General features: G+C 40.7%; 1 protein-coding gene across 1 annotated transcript; it reads right to left on the minus strand.

The window, feature by feature from the left end:
• Positions 1-370: 370 nt before the first annotated feature.
• On the minus strand, positions 371-26,250 carry LRIT1 (leucine rich repeat, Ig-like and transmembrane domains 1). Its single transcript, XM_042460881.1, has 4 exons — positions 26,129-26,250; positions 15,612-16,078; positions 3,105-3,410; positions 371-1,371 (listed from the first exon to the last, which is right to left on the minus strand). The coding sequence occupies exons 1-4, from the start codon at positions 26,248-26,250 to the stop codon at positions 371-373; spliced, it is 1,896 nt and encodes a 631-aa protein (XP_042316815.1).
• Between the last annotated feature and the right edge of the window lie 768 nt (positions 26,251-27,018).

Consider the following 27,018-nt stretch of genomic DNA (forward strand, 5'->3'; position numbering starts at 1 on the left):
TAGTTTCCCTTAAGTCATAACCTGATCGATCCTAATAGCCTGCAAGTTTGTCCTCTGTCTTCCTACCTCCCTGACCTTCTGTTGTGGGATTCTTCACATGACACAAAATGTTAGAAATGAAATATTTACATCACAAATAACTTGATGAATTTTGACTGTGGAGGGGGAAAGTGCCACTAAATTTGCACATAGTCTTTTCATCACTGAATTTGGGAATGTGGGGGGGGGGCAGTCTCAGTCAAGCTGTACATCATCTTTTGTCAAACATATAAAAGACAATACTTGTAGCATGAGAGTCTCTAATATCATACAACATGTGAATTGCTAGATGCAGTCCATTTATTGGTTCAGTCAGATTACCAACCCAGCATCAGCAAAAGTATTCATTTGGCTGTCCTTCAGCCTTTGGAATTGCTTCTGAGTCAACACTGGACCTGGCTGAGAGCAATCTATTGGATTCATCAGGCGTGTGCCTTGTCAAATATTCCCCTTCTGTTCCTTTGACTTTGGCCCCTGGGGAGAGGCTTTCAAAGGTCACATAAGAGTCTTGAATTTCTTTGGGTTTCCGTGTGAAACATTTTTTGCAGCGCCTTTTCAGGGCACCACAACAGACTACTAATGTCAGAGGGACGGCGATAACACAAGCCACACTGATGACCACCACATTGATAAGTTTTTGGGTTCCACCAGCACTGGCAACTTCATCCGTGGAAAATATGATGCATTGTTCCTTCCTTGGAATCAACCCTTTTACACAGACACACACTATATACTTGGTCTTTGGCATCAAATCATTGATGGTAATCTTGGTCTTACCAGGCTCCACATTGATCCGACGCATATCCCTTTCTCCAAAGATAGCATACAGAACACTGAAGACAGTTGTATTCTTGGCCTGAGGGGCCTTCCATGCTAACGAAACACTATGATCCGTGTCTCCTATCACCCTGACAGACCTGACTATGCGTTCAGGCTCTTGTTGGGCAGTTGGTGGACTTGCTAAGAGATTTTTTGGATTGTTGATCAGATTAGGAGCTTCATCTTGAAGTACTGGATTCCCTTCTGTGTTGGCCCGAATTGATCTGGCACCCAAGGTAGGGGAAGTTGAAGTTGTGACAACGTATCTTGCAACTAAATTGTCATTGTAAGCTGCTGCTTCCATCCCACTCACTTTTCCATTCCATGTTCCTTTAACATTTCCAGTGGGATCATCTGTGCTTTCAGAATCAGTGATGATGAGTGAGATGAAAGCTTCCGTTGCTCCAAGAAAGTTTTTTGCTTTGCATATATATTCTCCAGAATCAAGGTAAGATACAACAGGCAAGCCTAAAATAGACCAGCTCATTCCATCACTGGAAATTTCTTGATGCACTGCAAGACAAAAAACAACCAAGGGGATAAAATTTAACAAAATAAACTGTTTGGGAATTTTGATCCTTAAGTGTAACTATTTGTTTTTAATAGTAATAGTTATTTTTTACTTAAGCTGCCAGAATGCCATGTCAGAAGAGATAATATAAGATAAATTTGCTAAACCCACAACAATTAAAAACTAAAGTGCTTTGCTATATTGTGTCACAATTTATCTGCTCTACCATGTACATTTGTGCAGAAATTGTAGATCTGGGGTATGCAAATGTCCCCCTTCAAGCGTTGTTGGACTGTACCATAAATTCCACCAACCCTAGCCAGCATGGTTAATAGTGATGAATGCTGAGAACTGCTATCAAAAAAAATCTGGATGGATGAACTTTGCCCATTCCTACTGAAGATATTTTTGAAGAAGCATGCAGCTGTCATGATGGTGATAGGGTCTTGTTGCTCCAGTTAATGTGTAATGGAGGGATGGGGAACCTTGAATGCCTAGCACTGCAGTTTCCACATTCCTTTACCATTGGGTATTCTGGTTGGGATTTCTGGGAGCTGACATGTAAAACACATAGAAGAACAAAAGTTTCTCCTCATGTTTAAAGAGAGCATTACTTTGGCCAAGAAAATCTGTACAGCTGCTGCCTGAGAACAAGAAGCACACCATTCACCATTAGGAATGTAAATCTTCACATATTTCATTCTCATATACTTCACAAACTTTCCTCCTGTGAGATCACACAGTTTTTGCATGTGTATTTGATGATTTTTCACATTTCAGAACTTTTCTGTGAAAATTGTATTCGTTTGTGTGTTTAACATTTATACAGGTCTTTAAACTGAAAAACATATTTTATGCAGAATATCATGACCAAGATCCTATATAAAATCAGTAGAATAGAAACCTCTGTCAGAATATTTACTTAGAATGAAGGCCTATCAGAAAGGGAGAATGGGTGACCAGTCCAGTGGCAATGTGAGCAGTTCCCAGCATTCAACTGGAAGTGTTTGTTTGTTTATTTGTTTGTTTTTGGCAAGACTATTTTGTGGCTATTTTGTTCCTGTGGTGGCAGAGCTGTGTCAAGGCATCAGACAGACAGGTAGGCTGAGGCTGTTGCACTACCAGGCAAAAGTGAATTGTGCATATCCCAAAATCCATCACAAATTACCCCTCCTCCCCCCCCCCAAAAAAAAGTCAAGGGAAAGATTTGTTTTACCCTAACACAAAGGCCAAAAACGTGTAAACAACTGACATGCATTTTTTGGGGGGGGATGTGCTCAATAATGTGTCTGAACATGTTGAAACACTTCTTGTCAAGAGTGAAAACATTTACAAATATTTGCAAATAGAGAGATGCTTGCATTTTAAAAAAATATTTTGTGCAAAATTCAATGGCCAAAGTCATATATGAAGATGGTAGAATAGAAAGCTCTGTTAATGTATTTATGCAGAACTAAGACCCATCAGAAAGGGAGGATGGAGGCAACTGGTCCAACAGCAGTGCAAGCATTTTTTTTATTTTTATTTTTTGTCAAGGACGGAAACATTTCCAAATATTCTTTACACCCATGTACACCATGTTCGTAGCCACCCTCTTTTGGGAGTCACAATTGCTTTGTTCTTCACAAGAACATTCAATGGCTTCACTCTTCACAAAGTACAACCACAATGTAGGCAAGGGAGGAGGAGGAGGAGGAGGAGGAGGAGGAGGAGGAGGAGGAGGAGGAAAACCTACCTGTTCCATTGAGTGGGTTTCCATCAGCCCTCCTCCAGCTCAGCTCAGGAATAGGCACCCCTGTGGTCCCACACCGCAACAGGACTGTGCTTCCCAGGATGGTCTTCACTTTAGCAACAGACGTGTGCACAATGGGACTCTGACACTTTCTGAGTTCGACTTGACTGAAGAAAACTCCTGCCAGATTCCGAGGTGTGAAACACTTCAGTCTTGGTTCAACAAAAGCGATGTTGGGGGACTGGAAATTGAGGAAGTGAACCATTTCATAGAGGCTGCAATCACATGCCCAAGGATTGTCCTGTAAACCTGGAAAGAGGAACAGGTAAGATAGTGAATCATTGTATTATCCATATACTGAAGACCTAGACACTCTGTAAGTTTATAGATGTGTTTTATTGTGTGTCCATTTCATGTCTTCAGTCTTCTTTACAGCCACAGCCATTCACACAGTTCATATGTGACACAAAAGCACTCCCCACAAGCAATTATTCAGAGAGAAAGAGTCCTTGACACTGGGGTTCCACAGTACTTCAAAAATTCTGAATTCTTTCTCTGCAGAATCTCTTCCTGTCAGTATTACACAACCTGTTTATCCTTAAACCCTGTATACTGAAAATATCTGAGTAGTTTGAACATTTGGGAACAAACTAACAAAACTGGGAATTTTCTGCATTTTGTTTCTTTAGGAGCGAATGGGCATTTTATGGCCCTCCATCTGTTTATGAACTGCAGCTCTCATCACTCTTAACCAGCAAAGCCAGTGGTGAGATATCATAGGACTTGCAATCTGACAATACCTGAAGAGTCACAGATTTTCCATTATTGTTTTATGATAACCTTAGTAAATGTCCTAAAAGGTGGTCCAAAGCTGGATTTCACATTACGAGTAAGTATAATTTGAGGTTTTTTTTAAAAAATTAGGTACAAATTGCATAGAATAGAAAATCTATGCATCAGAAAAGCATCCATACTCAAAATCCTGGTGGCCCAAGGCGTTCCATAGCCTTAGTGCATAGTGTACTCTGCTTGGACCATGGCTCCCATCTGACTCCATCCCCTTCAGAAAGTAGAGTGGTTACAGAAAGTGGGTCTGGTGTCATGGACAGATTATATGAGAAGCCATTAAAAAGGCAACACATTTTTAGTTTATTGTTTCATCTATTTATAGTGTATCAGAACTGCCAGTAAGATATAAGCTTGAATTGCCAGAAACATTTTGCCAGGATTGGGTCCCACATACCTGCATGTGTGTGTATTCTGTTCCAGAAAGCCAAATGGGCTGGCTCCGATAGAGAAAAAGCCCACCCTAGTGAGATTAATTTCTGGTGTTATTTCTTGAATACCAAAGGCAATTCTTTTTCCCCTGACCTCTCCTTGAGGATTTGTGCTTCTGTTGTACAAAACTTACAAGGCTGGTCAGACATCATAGAGTCATAGAATCATAGAATCATAGAGTTGGAAGAGACAGCAAGGGCAATCCAGTCCAACCCCCTGCCATGCAGGAAATCCAGATCAAAGCATCCCCAACAGATGGCCATCCATCCTCCGTTTGAAGACCTCCAAGGAGGGAGATAAAGGTATCTCCCCCAAAAAAAGCAACAAAATTCAGAATCCATAAGCAGCGATACCTTTGTTGGGTCAACTGCAAAGCATGAAATACATTATGCATGCTTTCAAAGTTTCATTGTCTTCTTCATCAGGCTAAGATGTTAAAATCATACAGGAGAAAAATGGTGAGGATTCTAGAGTCACAGGCCTACATTATGTCTGTCTTGTCAGTTAAGATGATACTGAGGGATTTCAATGCAGGTAGAGGCCCCTCCCCTTATTGGCCTGCCACATTGCTGGGCTAGCAATTCACAAATTCAAGTGTCCATGGCTTGCCACACCCCACATTATTCAATGGTGGTGTGTGCATGCAGACTCACTGATGTGGACATGCTCACATTTCTTTTCATTTAATAAAACAGGGTGCAACCATCTGTTGATGGAAAGGGTCCACTGTAAAATTTCAACTCCATTAGCAACAGAAAAGTAACTTTTCTTGACATCCAACTGTCCCACTCCCGTATGAAGCTAACTCCTATCTTAGGCAGAGAACATTACATTTCTTAAATCTCTGTACTGTTACAGCTGGAAAAACTTTTCAGTGTTGTATAGGTAGTTCAATGAAAGAGTTTTAATTTTGTTGGAGGTAGCAAACCTCAAGGAGTTAAATCTCAGTCCTTTGGTTCCCTCTTGTTTCGGATTCCCCTGTCGCAGCTAAATTTCATTGAGCTACAATCTAGGACTACAATTTGGCAATAACTCATATCACAACTTCTGCTTCCTGACAATCCAAAAGAGAGACATAACCCAGAGAAAGGACAACCAGCCTCATAACTTCAGACTGTAACATGATGTGCCATTACAAGATTTGATGGTTCTGTGGCTCTCCTGCTTTCCCTTTCCAGTCTGTTGTCAATTCTCAAAGCCAGAGAGAGAGAGAAAGAATGAAAAAGAGTATGTTCTCTGCAGCCTCAAGGACAGACACTAGCTCTAGACAACCAGCTGTTTCATGCAAATGTTTTCTAAAAGCAGCAGAGGCTCACATTTTCATTGAATATGAGATAATTTAATCTGCATTCCATTAACTAATTAACCTGCACTTGCTTCTATATGTTACTAATGACTTTCCAGTGGTCATGCACATTAGATTCAGCACTCTCATTCACAGTTACTGTTGACACTTCTATGTTTAACAAGATCTAAACCTAATAATCGGCCTTCAGTGTTAGCTCCTTCTCTCATTCTGTTCATTTATTCTAATTCTAATTGCCCCCTCAGCCATGATTCCTCCTGTGAAATCTTAATGGTTCTCATCATGTTTTCTCCTGGAGGAGCAAAGGACGGCAAAGTCACTGCAAAGGAAAAGATAACATAAAGTCTTGAAAAAAAGCTATGGCTCAGTGATATGTGGATGATCCTACACTCAGTTGCAAATGTCTCTGGGCCAAGCTATACAAGATTTCTGTGTCAAACTAGTAACCCCTCCTAGCTAGTGAAGACTAGGGATGGGTGCTTAAGAAGCTGTTGGATTTCATGCTATCCCATCAGCCCCAGCCAACCCAGGCAATCATTAGGCACCCATTTACTCCATCTAGAGGGCCACAGGTTTTTCTCTCTGGTGTTGAAGTACTGAAAAAATTATTATTACTATTATTATTATTACCCACCCATTTCCTAATAATAAGGTGGTTTACAGCTATAAAAACAGTACAGATTAAAAACCAGTCAAAATATAAATTTAAAAAAATCTAAACATAAAAGTTAATGGGAAACAATCTGTAGAGCTAAAAGCATATAAAATTCATTAAAAGACCACATAAAATCAACAGAACAACACAGCACACTACTAAAAGCCCATCACAGTCAACTTCTAAAAGCTTAATGGAATAAGAATGTTTTTACATGGTGGTAGAAGGAGACCAAACAGGGAGCCATGCTAGCCTCCCTAGGGAAGGAGTTACAAAGTTTTAGAGCAGCCACCAAGAAGACCTTTTCCCTTTTCCATGTTCTCCTCAAAACAATCCCGAGAAAGTAGGAAGATCTCTCCTGAAGATTTTAGAGCTCTAATAGGCTCATAAAGGGATGTGTTTGTGTGCATGTATCTCCTGTCGACTTATGGTAACCTCATTAATTACATTGAGTTTTCTTAGACAAGGAATACTTAGAGGTAGTTTTTACCTGTTCCTTACAGTCTTCCAAATTCTACGATTCTATGATTCTACAATTCTATGATTGTGAATGGTCTGACATTCAATAGGGCTTCTGATGTTTCTAAAACACTTCCATCTACGGATTACTGCATAACACAACAGATTGTGTGAGGACACTGCCACATGCACACCAAAATCCTGATTGCTTTCAAAATAAAGTTTTGTATTGATATGAAAGGTGACTGTTCTGACTTTCTGCAAAGACAGTGGTTCGTAGCCTTTGGCCCTTCAGTTTTGTGGAGCTTTTTGGACTCCATCTTCCAGAATCCATGACCATTGACTATGCTGGATGAGGCTTCTAGAAGTTGAAGTCCAAAATGTCTGAATATTAAAACTCAGTGTTAGGGGCAGTGAAATCACTAAGTTTGGCATCACCCAGTACAGTAACTCATATGTCAGCCCCCCCCCCCCCCCATTAATCCCCCCCCCTACAACACGCTTAGTAATATTTTTTGTACTAATGTTACTCATCAATTCCGTATTTTAAGGCAATGGTTCTGACATAAACAACTAACAAAATTAAAATTATACCTTTAAATCACAATATCATATGCACAGCTTAAATGTATTTACATGTTCATGGCTCCATGTGCTTAAAATGAAAATTTCATAAAGTGTGACATTTTTAAAGAAAATTTTAAAAGAATGTTTAAAATTTTAAAAATAATAAAATAAAAAATAATATTAAAAAATCCTGGGGGCCCTCTTTTCTCCTCCACACTGAGCCATGACCCACTCACACCTTCTCTTTAAATGCTCCAGCATTTTAAAGGGATGCAGGTGAACACCACAGCCCATTTCTGCCATAAGACAGATGTTTGGAGAGAGACATGGTGTCACCCTTAGGGTGTCACCTAATGCAGTCTGCACCCCCTGCACCCTCCTAGTGACACCCCTGCTTAGCAGGATGCAAGTATTCAGGGAACACTTTTGACAGGTTTGATATGCTTATTCAGGCACCATATCTTTTGTGTATGTATGCATTACTCAAACAAATCTGCATGCAGAACCCCTATAGTGTTTCTCAGAAAAGCATCATTTTGGAATAAAATAATTAGAAAACCCTTTGAAGGAAAGGCAGTGAAAGGATATGAAGAATACTGAATTATATAATATTCATTATCTACTTACTTCAGGTCTTTAGCAGCTAAAAAGCATCATTACTGACAAAACCAAGGCCAGTGAAGAGTTCTGATCAGCACAACAAAGGAATGTGTCAATTTGTCACCTTGACAACTGGAATACATTCACACCAGTGAAGCCTGAAGAAGCTAGTTGGGCATATATTAGGACAGATCAAGACATGTGGTGGTAGATCCCCTAAAAAGTGGTGGAGGGGCAATTTTTTAGGAAGAAGCAGCAGGTAAGAGGCACTTCATCCTTCTCCCTGTCATTACATCTCCCCTTCTAGCCCCATCCTTCCAAATTTTAATTTAATATTCCAGATTTGTGTCTAACCTATTTCTAAACTATTTCCAACCTATATAAATAACTGGAAGGTACAACCCATTCCATGTGAGCTACTGTAGTACAGTGGTTTGAATATTGGACTAAAACTCTGAATCCCCGCTCAGCCAAGGAAATTCACTGGGTGACATTAGACAAGTCACACTCTCTCAGCCTCAGAGGGAGGCATGGGCAAAAACCCCTCTGAACAAATTTTGCCAAGAAAACCCTATGATAGCCTTGCCTTAGGGCCGTCATAACTCTGAAACAACTTGGAGACACGCAACAACAACAACAACATTTTGGGTACCTCTCCTTGAGCAATCTTGGAATCACTATACTGGGAACTTCTTTTTTGCATGGACTAACTTGGGCTCCATGAATTTTCCTACAACCTGCTACTTTATTAAGCATTATTCTTTTTTCCAATTAATCACATTTTCTCACAACATATCCAAAATAGAGTAGCTTCAGTTCAGCTTCATGTTGGATTCTAATCAGAGTTCAAGCCTCATTTGTTCTTATTTAGCATTTAATGGCATTGGTAGGGCCATTTCTATGGCTATTTTAAGATTTGGCTTATTTGAAATTTGTATAAATCATTGTATTTCCCATTACCATGTGTGGATGTGAGAGCTGGACAGTTAAGAAAGAAGATGGGAAGAAGATCCACTCATTTGAGATGTGGTGCTGGAGAAGAGTGCTGTGGATCCCATGGATAGCCAAAAGAACAAACAAATGGGTCCTAGAGCAGATCAAGTCAGAAACCTCCCTGGAAGCCAAGATGACCAAACTGAGGCTGTTATACTTTGGACACATCATGAGAAGGAAGGACACAATGGAAAAAACAATAATGCTGGGAAAGGCATAGGGAAATAGGAAGAAAGTAAAGTCACATGCTAAATGGGTGGACTCTGTTAAGGAGCTCACAGCTATGGGGTTGCAGGAATTAAGCAGAGCAGAGGAGGACAGAGGGTCTTGGAGATGTCTCATCCATAGAGTCGCCATGAGTCAAGATCAACTCTAGGGCAGTTAACAACAACAATAAATACTGTAATGCTAATATTTTCTCATCCTAAGATAACTTTGTAATTTTGCTTGAAATAAGTAGCTTATGTCTGTTGTTATTATGTGCCTTCAAGTCGTTTCAACTTATGGACATCCTATGTCAAACCTATCAGGGGTTTTCTTGGCAAGATTTGTTCAGGGGAAGGTTGCCTTTACCTTCATCTGAGGCAAGGAAAGTGTCTTGTCCAGATTACCCAGTGTGATTCCATGGCTGATTTGAATCCTCGTCTCCACAGTCATGTTGTTATTTTCAACTGCCTTCGAGTCAGCCCTAACTCATGGTGACCCTGTGGATGAGACATCTCCAAGACCCTTTGTCATCCATTGCTCTGCTTAGGTTGTGTAACTTCATATCCATGACCTCCATAATAGAATTTATTCATCTAGTGTGTAGTCTTCTTCTATTTCTGCTTCGCTCCAACTTTCCAAGCATTATTGTTTTTTCTAATGAGTCGTGCCTTTTCGTGATGTGTCCAAAGTATGACAGCTTCAGTTTGATCATCTTGGCTTCCAGGGAGATTTCAGGCTTGATCTGTTCAAGGATCCATTTGTTTGTCTTTTTGGCTGTCATAGTCCAATGTTTAAACACCTACACCATGCTCCTCCAGGCATTAACCCTCTGCAGGACCTTGTGAGCTGAAGGTTTTTAAAACAGACAATTAACCACAGTGGCTCCAAGTGAGAATGAGGTTAAAGGGAAGAAATCAGGTCAAAGAAATCAAGTCAAAAATGTTGTAGGAAAACCAATCATTTCATTATAAAAAGTCAGGAAAAGATAGTAGTAGAAACCAACAGAATAGTCATTGCTCAGTGCACACAGTGTTTCAAGGTAAATGGGGTTGGGTATCATTGCAGCTAAAACTCTATTCCTGACCAATCTGAGAGGAATGTATCTAATCTTAAGGGACTGCAGACCAAAACACACACATGGTTTTTCTCACCCTCCAACATGGAGAAGAGACTAGGAATTTAGAGCAACAAAAGGGTCTCTCTGTGTGTCTCTATATTTAACTTCTACCTAATTTGGGGGATATCTTCTAAGGTGGAGGGATACCTCTGGGCGGGGCAAAACATGACCTAAATGTTGTTCTATTGAGGGCTCAAAGACAAAACCATGTGCTTCCAAAGGGCAGAGGTTCAGCCACTGATAATGACTCTTAGTTGGTCTGGGCAGTAGAGAGCAATTGGCTGTGTGGACAAGACAAAGCTAACTATGTATACGCATTTGCCCTCTTTCACATCCAGATAGGATTGCACGACATCTCTGGAAGCCACAGAATACTTCACTGGGGATGGAGGTGGGTGGGGGTAATACCAGTCTGATATGGTTTGAAGGCCTCCATTCAGTGGAGGTAGACAAGACAGTGAAGCACTGATTACTCTCATCAATAAAACTATTTCCTTGTCAGCAAGAAGGAAATAGTTAGAGGAAAATTTCAGTTTGTATTGTAGAATAAACATTGCCTTTTCCCAAGAGAAATAGGGGTTCAGGCCATGAGCTCTACCAAGTCTGAATTCTTAACAATTTGTGCAGACTGTCACAATAGATGGCTTCGTGTTTATGCTTCAAAGTCTAATATTCATATTATTGAGCATAATTCATTACAGAAATCTGTCTTTTGAATCACACCTCTGGTGTGAACTTAGCAAGTAACCTAGCCCTAATCTTTCAGTTTCAGACTTCCTTCCTGACTACCTGATAGAGGATAATAATGCTGGTCAAAGACAGTAAATACAGATGTTTTTGGTTTGCAGTACACTTAAATGCTTTGATAGTACTTGAAAGCATTATGCAAATTTTAAGTCTTACAGAACAAAAGAGCAAAACCAGTACATCCTATCATTATAGAGTAGAAAAATCTTCTTCAGCAAGGAAACTTCTTTTTTTTCAAAGACCTCCTGATTTGGACTAACTGGAGCTTCCTTCCTTCTTTCTTTCTTTCTTTCTTTAATTATTTTTAAACCAAGGAAACTTCAAAGAGCAATTAGCAGGTAGTGCATTGTCACTACTTTGATTTATTCTTATATTTTGATCACTACAGATGCATGTGCACCATTTGTTTGGGGCTGTTTGAATGGATTTTTACACTTAACTGCAGTGAAGCCTTTTAACCATCTGCCAGAACTGACACAAGGTGTTCACTGTCCCAAACAGTTGTATTGTTTGCATGACATCTGAAGTGGGTTTACCAGAGTGCCTTACTAGCCTACAGAGTATGCTGCCTGTAACTCTCTGCCATCCAATAGTAATAACTCGTAGTTCAGACATCACTGGGTAGTGAATCTGCTCCAGATTTTAGTCTGAAGTTTAAAGGAGCTGTCCAAGTTGCTAAACTTGCTTTGTTCCTAGGCTTCATCATCCGTCATATTCTGGACTAAAAGAGGTTGCACTGCTCCACTTCCACAGACGCCACTATCTCCCACTTACAAGAATTCAGAATCACCAAATGTGGAAATGCTAGCTAGCTTAGAACATAGTATTCCCCAAGAGGTTAAGTCCTCAGCTATCAGTTGTGATAACTAAATGTCCAAACCCATGCGGCATGCTGGATACAACACTGGACTGGCCCTAGCCTCCACCAAGTCATGAAATTCATTGGGCCACCTTGGCCTATTCTCTCTCTCTCAGACTCAGCAACAGGATTGTTGTGAGGGCAAAATGGGGAAGAGAGCCATGCTTACAACCTTCAGCTAACTGGAGGAAAGATGAGACATAAGCATAATTAGATATGCATTTGTTTTTTAAATGGAGTCATGCACTGCTTGTAATCTTTGTAAAGCCTTCTGGCTGGTGGTGGGAAAGCAAATATTGGTCTATAGGGCAAACCACAGTAAACATATAATTATCTCTTAATTTATTCTTTTTGCAAGCCAATTTGAATCCCAATCAGGTAGAAAGAAAGCATATAAAATAAAATAAAATAAAATAAAATAAAATAAAATAAATGGGCTGATTCAGCAGGACTTCAAAACTTCTGTCAGTCTGAAAGTAATTCTGTGATGCATCTCTTGGATCACCGATTGCTGCACTAATACACAGAATATTACTGCTGTCCAAAATAGATGGATGGCTTAGGTTAGCAGCAACCCTCAGATTTCAAGAAAGACAATATAAAATAAACCCTCAAATCCTGCAATAACCCAAAGCAGTTTAGAAAACAGTGCTAAATATTCCATTACATAGAAGCAGCATCTGAGATACAAAAAGAGATACTTCTCTTCTGCTAAATATTGGTATGACATTGTTGGGCTCATACTGTCCCATTCATGAAATAACTGATGCACTGTCCTAGGGCAGGGATGGACAAAATGCAGACTACATCAGCCTATAAGGTCTCCCAATTTGTTTTTTAATTCTGTGTATATGTGCCTTCAAGTAACCTGTCAATTTATGGAACTCCATGAATTTCATAGGTTTTTCTTAGGCAGGAAATCCCAAGACATAGCTTTACCAGTTCCTTCCTCTGAAAGATAGCCTAGATTACCTGGTATTCATTGGTGATCTTCCAATCAAGTACTAACCAGGGCTGACTGTACTTAGCTTTCAGGATCAGACAGGATGTGGTGTTTTTATGATATTTCTAATTACTGGGGGGAAATTTCCTCACCTAAGGTCACAGGAGGCAAGGTTTTTGCACAACACTAAGCTGTTTTAACATGGGGAGGGGGCTTTTTTCCAAACAAAGAATGAGTCGTAATTACTCTATGGCACTATACACACCGGCCTATAGTGCGCCCTCATCATGTGGGGGTTGGCCAAGGGTGCACCGCCCATATGTGCTTCACCCCTAGCAGGTGACGAGGGCATCAAGATGGTGGTGCCCTGTACTCATGGGCACCGTCATTTTGACGTGACAGATGCTTAGCGTCCACAGTCCCAGAGTCACTGTGATGCCATGAGTGAGCCATTGGCGCACTGCAGCATCACAATCGCGCCACAAGAAGAGCCCGTTTTTTGCGGGTTCTTTTTGCTATGCATGGGAGCTGTGCGGTTTGTCCATTGCAGCTCCCTTGCACAGCAAAACAAGGCACTGGCAGACCACACTTTTTGGGCAGTCTGTATCCAACCTATGTTTTGAGAAAACATCTCTCCTAGGCTGGGAGGGGACATTGCAAACTGTCCCTACCCCACATCTCCTAGAGGGTGTGGAAGGCATTTTTTAGTAACAGAAAGTCACAACTCTTTATGAAGCATACATGAGTGGCATGCAGCTCTTCAATATTCAAAGAGGGAATATGCAGCCCCCAGATTTGGAAGCTACCCATCCTAGTATTGAGAAATTGTAGAATCTGCTCCTTATTTTCAGTTAATGGTGGGATTTCACATTCACAGGCCCAGTGTGCTCCACATAGGTTTGGAATTTGTCCCATAAGAGGCTCTGATCACCTCCACTCATCAAGACTTAGACCCATTACAGAAAAATCCCCAGTTATCACCATCTATTGAGTGATCTGATAGAATGTGAGGATTTCCCTGTGTATTGCTTTACTTTCCAGTCAGGAAAGCAGCTCACAGACAGCACCAACTAGCTGCTGTTGACAATTCAGCTGGTACTTACAAGGTGATCTTTGCTTCTCCTGCCCCTGCCCCCGCCCTTTTGGGGCTAGATGCTTAAATGTAAATGTTCACAGACAGCTGTATTTCCAGTGCACATACTACACAAAATCTCACAGAGTACACAAAACTGCCATCTTTGTCACCCATTAAAATACAAACTAAAAATAAGTATCCTTGTATCAAAGCTATGTCAGTAAACCAGAATGATTGTGTCTCTTAGCAGTGGCACAAAAATGGTTCATGGCATTTAATGCATGTGCACCCCTGTAGTTGACATCTGACCATCATATGGTATGCAAGGGCATGAATCATGGAGGAGGATGCATGATGGTGATAGGACAGTTCATGCTAGTATTGGTAAGTGGATGGTAACTGGGCAGAATTCCCACTCCCTTGCAGTAGAAATGACACCCAAAATTTTCTCCCTGAGACAGTTGCCATGCTCTAATCCAAGCCTTAAACTAGAGGGAAATAAATTCTGAATAGATGTGTAGAATTCTCAGGTATAGCATTAATTTTTAGTAACAAAGAGGTAACAAAGTAATATTTCAGACACCGAGGTAAGGTGGAATGAAGTTAATTTAGTGCCGCACGGAGCAGTATTTTCTAATTACTTTATTGAGAGGGTTTTGGATGGATTTTTTCAGGTTTTATGTCATTCTCCTATCAACCCTGCCTTTCTCAAAGTAACTGCAAAGTAACAAGCAACAAAACATGATTAAATAGACCATTTTAAAATATATTGTAACAGGTAATGCCAGTGAACTCATGTCTAAGCTCTGTAGCAAGTAATGAGGATGAAATACTTTTGTAAAGGAATTGTTCCTGGGTAATCAGTGGAAAAAATTATTCCTGACTGCAGTCATATTCCTTTCAATGTGAACTGGATTCCACTGACTTTGTCTGACTCTACTCCACTAGTCCATGGACATAAATTGTATACAGATAACATAGTGGCCAACTACACTACCCATGGGCCACACGCATCCCCTAAGACCACAACCACCACCCATTTTCATGGCCTCCTGACTACCCTGCTACATCCAGTTAGGAAAAGCTGATAAAGAGGCTGGCCAGATCACAATGGAACAAGCTTCCCACTGCCTTTCTCTTCACAATTCTTCCAGAATGCCTTGTCCCATGGGGCAGCAAATGGTAACAGAGAACAGACTGCTGGATAGCAATTGGAAGGGTAAAGAGAAGGGAAACCCCATAATTAAATGTGAAGCTTACCCCCTTTCTCTCTTTTAAGAAGTATGTCCTTTGTGGAGAAAAGGAGGAACAAATCCTAGTCAACAAACAAAAACTAAATCCTATTGCAAAGGAATCTTATAGCACCTTTGAGACTATCTGGGAGACAGATGTTTGTAGCAAGCTTTCATAGACTCCGTTTATTTCATCAGATGATTCCTCTTGCCTCATTTTGTAATTCCTCTTCCTCTAGCCTTGCTCTATGGTGCAGGAGGAAGCACTAGCCCCATTCTGCACTTCAGAGCCATCACCATAGAGCTGTCTGTTTCATGTATTTTGGTGGCAACTTTGGAAATGGTGGGAGAAGCAGGTATAGCCCCTGAAGGGTTGTAGAGAGAAAATGTGTGGGCTTCCCACACATCATAAAGTTTTCTACCCTTATGGAGAATGTTTTTTTCCTCCAGTACTATAATGAAAACATCTTACCTAAGATGATCTTAGAGTTGTCATTGGGGAAGTATGGAACTGCTTGGAGATTTGACCAGATTGCAATAAGTTCTTGAGGAAGTGTCACCAGTTTATTACTTGAGACGTCTAGGTAAGTGATGTTTCGGATGGACTGTGCGGCTTCAGCTGGTATAGAGGCAAGTTCATTGTTGTGCAGATCCAACAGCCTCAGCTGAGGCATGCTCAGCAGGGCTTCCCATGGGAACGAGGTCAAAGCATTTCCATCCAGTCTCAGTTCTTGCAACCGCCGGAGACCCCTAAAGTTAGTCACACTGAGGCTTGCCAAAGAGTTGTAGGGCATCCAAAGGAATTCCAAATTGCGGAGGGAATTGAAAGACTCCCCTGGAACTCTCCGGATGGCTGTCTTTTCTATTCGGAGTTTAAATGTGTCCACTGGGAAATTCACAGGTGTGAGTGTCATTTCTGGGTCATTGCATAGCACAACTCTGCTGAAACAAACAATGGTTGAAATTAGTTTCTAAACTTAGAAATCTGTTGTTTCTTTGAGTTATGCGCCTTTTAAATTTTATATTTCCTTTTTTTATCCCCCTCCCCCTTACTATTAAGCATCACTGTACTTTATAACTTTAAAGAAATGGGTTTATTTATATGTAACATCAAATAAGTGTAAGTGACTTCAACAAATTCTTCTTTGCATATAAGCTATGCTTTTCTATGACTGGTCTCCCCTTTTCCATTGTTTCATTTCTACTGCTAAAAGCCACAATACTGCAACAGGTAGCAGAATCAATTTCCTTTTCAAGCTACTCAGTATACAAAGAGAAGTGTGTCAGCAGTAGCCCGTTGATCCATCTATGCCATTATAATCTTCTCCAGCTCGCCACATCTCTACAAGATTTGCCCATTCTTGCTCCTGCCATTGAATGAACCTGGGAAATAATATCATGAGTGATGACATTTCAGATCTTGGGAAAGGGAAGAGATTTCAAGTTTGACCTTGGTACCTACATGGCATGATTGTTGGTGCCTATCAAGCCTCCAGGGGTGCAGTGGCTGAGAAGCCCCTGTCCCATGCCCTGACACAATGTATTGCTTTCACTGGTGGGACACAGATGACTCCCCCTCCCATCAGTATATCTTAGTTCTCAGCCAGACACATATGGGAAGAGGCACCCCCTCAAATATTAAGGTTCCAAGCCATATAGAGCTTTAAATGTCATCAAAAGTACCTTGAATTGAGACTGAAAATGTATTGGCAGCCAGTGTACTTCTTTTAAAATTGGCATGATATGCTGTTTCTATGGTAGTCTAGTCAGCAACTGAGGTGCTGTGTTTTCTACTAGCAGCTTCCAAGTATTCTTCAAGGGCAGCCCTATGTAAAGTGCATTACAATAATCTAATTGGTAGGTTATCAGTGCATAGACAACTGTGGCTAGGTTATCTCTATCATGGAAAGGCCAGAACTGGCACACCAGTCAGAATTGGTTCCAAGCACCTCATACCTCAGAGTCCACTTGGGCCTTCAGTGACAAGAATTGATCCATTCCCAAGTAACGCACCTGCTCCTTTATGGGGAGTGCAACTCTACCCAGGACAGGCGTTTTGCCCAATTCCTGGACCCAAAAACCACCAATTAACAAAGCCTCCATCTTATCAGGATTCAGTTTCAGTTTACTGGTAGTATTGCAGCCCATTACAGCATCCAGGCACTAGTCCAGTGCCTGCATAACGCCAGCTGACTCTCATGACAAAGGCAAGTAGAGCTGAGTGTCATCAGCATATTGATGGCACCCCATTCCAAACCCACTTATGAACTTACCCACTGGTTTTATGTTGCTATTGAACAATATGAAGGATAAGATGAAACCCTGTAGCACCCTGAACAGGAAACCCTCAATGCTACGCTCTGGAATTGGCCCGCTAGATAGGAATGGAACCATTGCAGAACAATGCCTCCTACTCCCATCCCACGGAGCTAGACCATTAAGATACTATGATCAATTGTATGAAAATCCCCTGAGAGGTCCAGGGAAATCAACAGGGTAGCACTCCCCTAGAGCAAGCCATCAATTAGATCAGCTAAGGCCATTTCAGTGTCATACCCTGGCCTGAAATTAGACTGAAATATAATGTTTCCTTCAAGAATATGTGAAGTTGCACAGCTGCCACACTTTGCCCCAAAATGAGATATTTGCAATCTAGTGGTAATTCTCATATAGTTTGAGATCCAGGGAGGTCCTCCTCCAGAAAGCATATACCATAACCTCTTTCAAGGCAGCAGGTACTCCTGCCTAACATAATGAAGGATGTACCACCCATTGGAACCACTTAGTCAGCCCATCCCTGCTAAATTTTATCAACCAAGATAAAAGGTCAGGCTTACAAGTGGTGGGCTGAACTACTTTAAGCATCTTGTCCATATCATCAGGCTTCAGTTGTTAGATCACAAGTAGGCAATATGTTGCTATGGAAACTAGAATTCTCACAAGGGGCTGTACAGTTTTCACTGCTAAAGTGTTTAATCTCTCCCATTCCAGCATCCTCCATATGGAGTGGACTACAACACCCACCATCCACAGCCAGGACATTTTTTTCTGCCTGAGCATTACACGAGTTTCATTCTGACACATTTTATCTGTGCCAACTGACATGCCCAGGATGAAGAAGGATGCCTTGAACTATGCTTCCAACATCTACGTTCAATTTTAAATTTCCAGTGATCTCTCTTACAAAGAAAGCCAAACCTGGGTAAGTGCTACTGTGCACAGAGTTGTGTGGTGTACAGGATGACACCCAAATAACAAAAGCATTGTGTAATTTGATGGCATTTATCGTGCTTGGGTTTTGTGCTTTTCAATAACTATAACCTTATATTCAGGTGAAAAGGTCATCCTTTTTAAATCAAACAGATCTGTACCTTTGCCTTGCACACCTAGTACATCATGCTTTCTCACTGGCCACCAATGGGTTCTGGAATCCCCTTCCTAGGAAAGCTAGGATGTCCCCCATTTGCTGTCCTTCTATCAAAAGGCGAAGACATTTTTTAAAAAAATTCCAACAGGCTTTTGAAAACTAAGTGCCTCATACAGACAGGCCAAAATAAAGCTGCTTCAGGTCACTTTGGAGGTATGCTGTTTAAATGATGCATGTGTCCTAAGAGTACAGAAGCTGCACCAAAGTTGTGCTCCAGTCCTTAGGACTGGATCATGACTTTGACGCGGTTTCCGGACTCTTAGTATGCATGCATCATTTAAGCAGCATACCTCCAAAGTGACCCGAAGCAGCTTTAGTTTGGCCTGTCTGTATGGGGCCTAAAGGTTTCTAAACAAAGGGCCTTTAAGAGTGTGCTGCACTGTTTTAATTGTACCATTAAAAAATGCCACAGCTTTTAAACATTTTTAACTGTACTGCTTTTAGCATTCTTAATACAGTGCGCCCTCCCCATACATGGGGGATCTATTCCAGACTCACCCCTCACATATGGGGAAAAGAGTGATGCTCAAGCCCCATAGAAATTAGTGGGGTGCATGCTCGTGTCAGTGCACAGGGCACACGGTGCAAGTATGCTCTCCATTATTTCTTCTGGGGCTTGCCTTTCGCGTAAGCCCAAAGCCATGGAAGGCAAGCCCGTCTATAATGAAGTGTGATCTTCAAACGTACCCATCATTACCAATGATGAATATCAGTCCTGACCCAACCCAATAAACAAGAATTGATTCTTGATCCCCTGATATCCAAAGAGAAAGGATAGAAACCCAAATATTACCATAGTCTAGTCTGCCCTGCAAAAATAATGCCGTTTGACACTGCTTTAACTACATGGCTCAAGATATAGAATTCCGGGATTTGTAGTTTGCTGTGGACCAGACTCTCTGACAGAGAAAGCTAAACATCTCACAAAACTACAAATCCCAGAATACCATCGCATTGAGCCATGTCAATGAAAGCAGTTTGAAACTGCATTATTTCTGTATTGTAGGTCAGACTCATATTTGCTTAGAAGCTAGCCCAATTGAATCCAAATACATATACTTAAGTGAGGCTTTAACTCACTTAATGGAATCAATAGTAGCCAAAAAGGCTTAAATGTGGCTGTTTCCTGCTAATTATTTCAGTGGGACTACATGGATAGAGAATATATAAACTTTCAAATGTTGCTGGACTGAAACTCTTATCATCCTTTATCATTGGGTTTGCTAGGCAGGTATTATGGAAATTACAGTACAATAATCCAATTGATGGATACAACCGTCCCTAAGCATTCCCTCACAAGAAGTGGAGCAAAGTGAGCCCCCTGTTTCACTATGGAGCTGGTGTGATGAAATGAGAGGGACAGAGACTAGAGGGGTGATGGCAGAAGACTTGGAGTGAGTTTGACCGAACACTGAGTAGAACACACTTTACAGATAAAATAGATCAGATCCACTCCAAATTTGATGCTGTAGTTGAAGCAGGTCCAGTGAATGTAATCTTGGTGCCTGCTCTGTTATGAGTTATACTCAATAAATATGAATATTATGAGAGGCAGTGTGGTGTAGTGGTTTGAACATTGGACTATGACTCTGGAGACCTGGGTTCAAATTGCATTTTGGCAGTGTAAACTTACTGGGTGACCTTGGGAAAGTCAAACCCTTTCAGCCTTAGAAGATGGCAATGGCAAACTGTCTCTGAAGAAACTTGCCAAGAAAACTCAGTGCCATAAGCTAGAAACAACTTAAAGGCATAAAACAACCGCAAATTGTATAAGACAGGAAGGCTGTTGCAGAAATTGTTAAGAAAGTGTACTGGACAGATAGGGTGGTGGATTGGACCCTGTCCATCTCAAAAATCTAAAAGTTCAAACCAGAAGTTGAACTCCGCCCCTGACAAGTGAATGGCTTCTTGATTAAATAAATCTGAATGCAATCATGGGGTTTAACGTTATTGCGTGATAACCCACTACACACAAATTTGGGCAATGGGAAGTCAGTCTGAGCGCAATCATGTGGTTTCATGTTATTGTGTGATAGACTGCCACATGCAAATTCGGGCAATGGCATGCTATTTTGGGGCAATGGGGAGCTAGTTCAAATGCAATGAGCATTCACATAATTTCGCTAAACTAGCAACTTTACATGAATGCGTTCTGGCCCCACTTTCTTTTCATTCAAAATTAAGAGAAATTCCTCCTGTGTAATAAACTCCAGAGAGAACTCCTTTTTTTTAACCTGCTCCCCTCTCTTAGACCTGTTGCTCTCTCTGAGACCTACCTTCTCAAGTCACCTTCTTCACATCAGAGGGTGAGAAAAACCATGTGTGCATTTTATTCTGGAGTCTTTTAAATTTAGCTATGCTCTTCTTAGATTGGTTGTTCTGTCCATGTTGTTTAACATTTACATTAAACCACTGGGAGAGTTCAGCTGGAATTTTCAGGTGCAGTGTCACCAGTATGCAATTGACATACAACTCTGTCTCTGCTTTCCATCTGATTCCAAGGAAGCTGTCTCTGTATTGAACCAACATCTGCTGTTGGACAGGATGAAGGCAAGCAAATTGAAACTGAATCCAGACAAGACACAGATGCTCTTGGTCAGTTGAAAGGTAGATCAAGGACTAGGGAATCTCAGGTACACAGTTTGGGTGTTCTCCTGGACTCACCTCTGAGTCTGGTTGCCCAGGTTTCAGCAGAGGTCAGGAGTGCATTTGTACAGCTAAAAATAGTGTGCCAGTTTCACTCATTCTGTAACAGAAATTTCAGGAAACTTAAAAATCTAGGACTGACAGAGCAAAGAATTGGCAAGGGGACCTAGTACATTGAAAATCCATAAGTTTATTTCCAATTGTCGACAAAGGAAAACATTGAACTCAGTGGAATTCAAGCTCCAAAAAGCTGAGGCCCTGAACAAGACAAAATGGCTCTTTTTATATTATTGAAGACAAAGAAGCTTCTTCAATACACCTGATTGGCTAATTACAATTTAAACATCCAGAATTCTTACAATCAGAACAGAAATACATGCATACATTAAAACTGCATCATCACTCCTTACCCCTTCCTTTAGGAATTTAGTAGCTTCCTTCTAAGCGTGCTTCTGAATATCAACAATGTATCCTTATCTCAGTAGTTTATGTTATGTCTTTTTTTACTGGTGCCAGCTTCCATTTAGGTCAAGATGCACTCATTATTCCTTTGCTCTAATTTTTTTCTAAACTCCAACCCTCTATTTTAAAAAACTATCTCTCTGGCTGACAAAGGTGACTCCATCTTTCTATAGCTTTCTATTTCAACAAGCAATTTCCACCACTATTCCTCAAGATGTCAGATTTGGCTACAGTAACACATGCCTTGATTACATCCCATTTGGAATATTGTGATGCACTCTTTGGGGGCTGCCTTTGGAAACTGTTCAGAAACTTCAGCAGGGTCAAACTGTGGTGGCCAGAATGCTGACCAGGGCCAGTTACAGGAAGCATATAACTCCCTTGTTGAAACAGCTTCACTAGCTACTGGTGCATTTCTGAGCGCAGTTTAAAGTGCTTGTCATGACCTATAAAGTCCTGTACAGCTTAATTCCAGACTATCTGAAAGACCATGGCGGGTTATAGACCACCGAAAAGCAGCGGTCTGCCTCTGCTGCCGCTTGCAGCGTCCGGGAGATGCAGCCTTTAAACGGCGCTACTCCCGGATGCTGCAGAGAAGGAGCACGGAAATCGCACTCCTTCTCGGGCCCTGGAAGAGGTGCCGCAAGTGCCAAAGGGCGCACTCGCAACGTCAATTCCGGTGCGCCACGTGCGGACGCAGAGCGTCCGTTACGTCAATATGGCGGCCCCCATGTGGAAGGGGCGCTGCCATATTGTACGTATTCCATACGTACTAGGGTTAGGGGGGTGCGGAAGCACTGCCCCTTCCTAACCCTAATACGTATGGAATACGTATTTTTTGGCAGTGTGTAACCCGCCCATATCTCCTCATACAAACCTGCAATAATTCTAATTTAATCAGGGAAGGGTTTCCTTTGGTGCAGCCACCATCACAGGCTTACTTGGTGAGAGCCTTCTCAGTGACTGCTCCCACCCTCTGGAATGTCTTTCCCTTATCAGAGATGATGTTATATGGTGTGTGTTTTACTTACGTTTGGCCTGGGACAGAATGGCCGAATGCGCTGTGCAGGCGCTGATACTAGAGTTAGGGACTGTGTGACAACCCACAGTCTCTAATCCTAGCATTGTCTGGCGGTGGAGTAATGGTGGCATCACATCCATATGGGTGCCACCATTTTGATGTAAGTGATGCACAGTGTCCACACGTCACCGTACATTACTTATGTCATGAGTGCACCAGTGGCGCACTCGCAATGTCACTCTGGTGCCACAAAAGAACCCGGAAACACTGGGTTCTTTTTACCCCGGATAAAATCAATTTTATCTGTGAGCTGCCTTGGGAGAAAAGTGGCATAATAAATAAATAAATAAATAAATAAATAAATAAATAAATAAAGGCCACATGTTCCCTATCCCATCCCTAGGATCCACAATCCCTCTCAATCAAGACTCATCTATTGATATGCTCAAGATGACCGCAGCTATACATTGATAGGGAACACTGGTGGTGTATGTGAAGCAGTCTTACTGGGAGGCTTCATTGCCATCACTGTCTTCTCGCTAAGAAATTCCTGTTTAGCTTCCAAAAGCCCCAAGGTTTCACATTACAATAATTCATTGTCTTAAAAGTTTGCAATTTAGTTGTGCCTGGTTGAAAAATCCCAAATCCATCCCTTTACATAATCCCCATACTTTTATCACTAAAGCCACGTAGCTACCAAGGCTGCAATACTATGAAAGAAGTAAAGCCATAATGTTTCTGGGCAAGCATGAGGGGGAGGAGGAGGGAGATTATGCCACATGGGTGTTAAGCTACCATCTCTAGTCAAGGTTGCAAGTGTTGTGTCTCCACCCACCCATTCGAGGAATAAATACTTAAGATGATTCAACAGAGAAAAGAAGCAAAATACAGTACCCATAATTTTTAAAACCCATGAGATACAAACTGAAAGTTATCACACTACGATACCAATTGTATAGAGGGATAGCCTTGCTCTGTGTTCCCATTCTTTACTGAGTTATTCGTCAGGTAACAGACCAGGGACTCTTCTTTGTTTGCCCCATCCTCTCGTATTCCCTGCCTGTTGCCAGGTGAATAGAATCTTATGAAAAAGAGATACTGCCATTTGTTAAATTATCAATGTCACTATTGTCCTCTTTCTTACTTGTTGGCCTGTTGCTGTTTCAGTCATATTTTGGTGGTTTTTCTATTATACTGAATAATGCTTTAGTATGATACATAGCAGCTTCTTTTAGCAGATAACATGTCTGTAAATTCTTCCTTGAAAGAATTAATGGATTTGAAATATTTGTATTCATCTTTCAAAGTACTAAGGGCAGAAAAAGCACTTTCCAACATCCTGCAATTCTGAGAATGACATTTCAAGAATTGGAATCCAGTTTGGGCTTATTATGCGGAAAGAAGCAGAACTGAATTCCGCTAGCCGAAGCCACAAGCTACAGAGCACAGGCTCACTTCATCCTAGTACAGTCTCCCTGATGGCTTCTCTTTTCTTTCCTTCCTGCAAGTGCCTCATTACCATTTATTTTTGGGAGGATAAACGCACTTCAGACACTGTGATGTGTTTTTCCTATGAATGTGTGTTTTTAATTTGGAAAAAGCAATATATTGGACTATGATGGCTATAATCCACATTGGCTGGCTGTTTGAGAAGCTGCCGTTCAAGATATAAGGAAAGCATCATATTGGAGAAATCTTGTTTCATATATGTAAATTCTTAGCGTTGGAAAAAACTGCTCTAAGTATTGGCACTGAGACCTAAAACACTGACTGAAATTATCTCTTTCCAATGTGTGTCTAACCTCCTTTTTAACATTCTCTGGAGATGTTAAAGAGATTCTTGGGACAACTTGCTTCAAGGCCTACCTCTTTAGGTAGGCAGATGTTCTTAACATTTAGAATGCATTTAGCTATATTCATCTAGGCTCTAGAGTATAGAATTCAGATACATTGCTGTGTTAGTCTATAATATCAGTATGCAAAAGAGTCTTATAGCACTACTGAAATTAATTGTAAAAGAATAAATTTTACTATGTTCATCTAGAATATAGTAATATATATTCTAGCTGTCACCAAAATAAGTGACAATATATAGGATCATGGGATTGACGTGCAAATTAAACATAGCTCTCATTTAGTTCCTAGAATGGCAACTACAGAACATTTATATAACCAACTGGCTTCTTTGTAAGAAAACCCACTCTGCAAAACTTGGTCAGCATCTGTACTTTAGAGCAAGTTATTATTATTTTTGAGTTGCCAAAGATCCATATTACATGCCATATTTAAAGTTCTATTAATTCTCTTATTTATAGTTCTTTATTGGAAATCTACCCTGCATGTTCCACATGTTGTGCACATGTATGTGTATATGAAGGAGCTGTGAATGTGAGCTGCAAACAAGTCACAAGTTCAATTAAGTATTATCACAACAGCCCGAGACAACCTCAACCAGATCATTATAACCCAAGGGAAGGACTTCACCTCTTAGGTGGAGATAACAATTCTGACCAGTCTTATAGCATCATGCATATGGAACATTTTCAACCAACATCAAAACGTATTGATATAGACAAATACTGCATGCAACATCCAGTGAAGTCCTTCATATATTTCCCAAGTATGCTATGGTGAAAAATTAAATGTACCAATGCAAATCAACAAAGAATCTCACTCTCCTACAAATCCGCTTGACTACCCAGCATGTTTAGTTTCCCCCCCCCCCATGTGCACATTTTTCTGTAGGCTTGCTAGTTACTTAACTACATATTTTGAATTAACGTTAGCCATAATCGACATATTTGCCCTAGACAAAAATAAAAACATCTGTGCTGCTCTTGCATCACTGTTTAAGTGAAAATAGTACTTGAGTAAAACACAGCTTGGAGTAACTGTTGATCTTTTTTTAAAACAAAAAAAGCATTCAGCTGGAAGATCAGTAATAAAATATAATATACAGAATCTGTCTGTCTATCTAAATTAAAGAATTTTTAATCCTTTTTAAAAAATAAAAGTCCATAATTATTTTAGTAGCAGTCCAAAGGGTTTTCTTTAAAAATGATTCCTTAACATGCTTCCCCCCCACAAAAACCCCCTCAGTTTTGGTTTTCACCATTCCATTTTCTCCAACATTGCACTAATGTTAATTATATTGCTTCTGCCTTGATATATAGAAGATCACTAAATGCCATCTCTGAAATCAGATTACAGTGTGCTCCACAGCTAATCCCACAGCACATAAAGCCTTGGTACAAGTGATTGGGAAAATAACATTTGCAGCTATGAGCTACAGAATGACCCATGTCTACTTGGGGTTTCTGCTTTGGCAGCATACTAGACACATATCCCCCCTCCCAAAATAAAACCCTCCACAAAACTATGCTTTAAACCCCCTGAGTTAAAAAATAAAACAAATATACATGTGCAAGCTTACCTTGCTTTTGTTCCTTCATTGATACTTTGGAAAGAGCAGCTACACTGGGAAGGACAAGAGCAGAGAGCCAACGGTAGCACCCCAAATATTAGGCAACAAACTAAGCCCAGCGTGATCCACATCGCTGCCTGGACATGAGAATGGCACCAAGCTTCTAGATAAAGTGGAAGAGGTTTTTCTTTATTGTTTTATCCATGGGACCGGTCACATCTTGTTAACTTGCCTTCGTTTTCTGTCGCGCAGTGATCTTCCAGCCTGTGCTGAAGCCATCAGATAAAAACGGATAGGCAGGGGATTAAGGATGGGGTTATTTTCATATAGGTGCTTATTGCGTCCTGGAATCACAGACAGAGGGGTGAGAGAAGACTGAAAACAATGTTCTTACAGAAGATTGATTTTTGGAGCTGGAACAAAAATTATCCTTTCTTGTTCTTATATGTATTATAGCCATATAGCCAGTCTTTTCTCAGGAATTCAGCCTCCAAGAGTGGTTTACAGTGATGTATGACCTGAAGCCACGACATGACTTGAAGATGTTCCAATGTTGTTCTTTTTAAAAGCAACATATAATTATCAGAATGGAATATAGACCATGTGCAATTTCTGTATCGGAGACAGCTAGAAAGAACGCTAGGATAATAATTGCAGGTTTTATGCCATATTAACAGACTTAGAAAGAAAAGTATCCCAACAGATTTAAATTTTTAAAAAACCTTTATTGCAGTATTTATAATTTGTTGGTTTTTTTTAAATCATTTGTTTTATTTGTTACCGCTATTCCAAGATCATAGCGGTGAACAGCAAGTAAGCTAATTAGCAAGTAAGCTAATTTGCCCCAACAGTCTGGGTACTCATTTTAGCGACCTCGGAAGCATGTAAGCTTGAGTCGA

This window comes from Sceloporus undulatus, chromosome 3 (assembly GCF_019175285.1).
Source record: "Sceloporus undulatus isolate JIND9_A2432 ecotype Alabama chromosome 3, SceUnd_v1.1, whole genome shotgun sequence".
Classification (NCBI taxonomy): Eukaryota; Metazoa; Chordata; class Lepidosauria; order Squamata; family Phrynosomatidae; genus Sceloporus; species Sceloporus undulatus.

Excerpts from the sequence above, each read along its gene's own strand:
- LRIT1 (XM_042460881.1), bottom strand. The coding sequence starts at position 26,250 with ATGTGGATCACGCTGGGCTTAGTTTGTTGCCTAATATTTGGGGTGCTA. Across the intron at positions 3,411-15,611 it reads CAACTCTAAGATCATCTTAG|GTTTACAGGACAATCCTTGG; the intron begins GTAAGATGTTTT and ends TCCTCTTTCCAG. Across the intron at positions 1,372-3,104 it reads AAACCCACTCAATGGAACAG|TGCATCAAGAAATTTCCAGT; the intron begins GTAGGTTTTCCT and ends TTTGTCTTGCAG.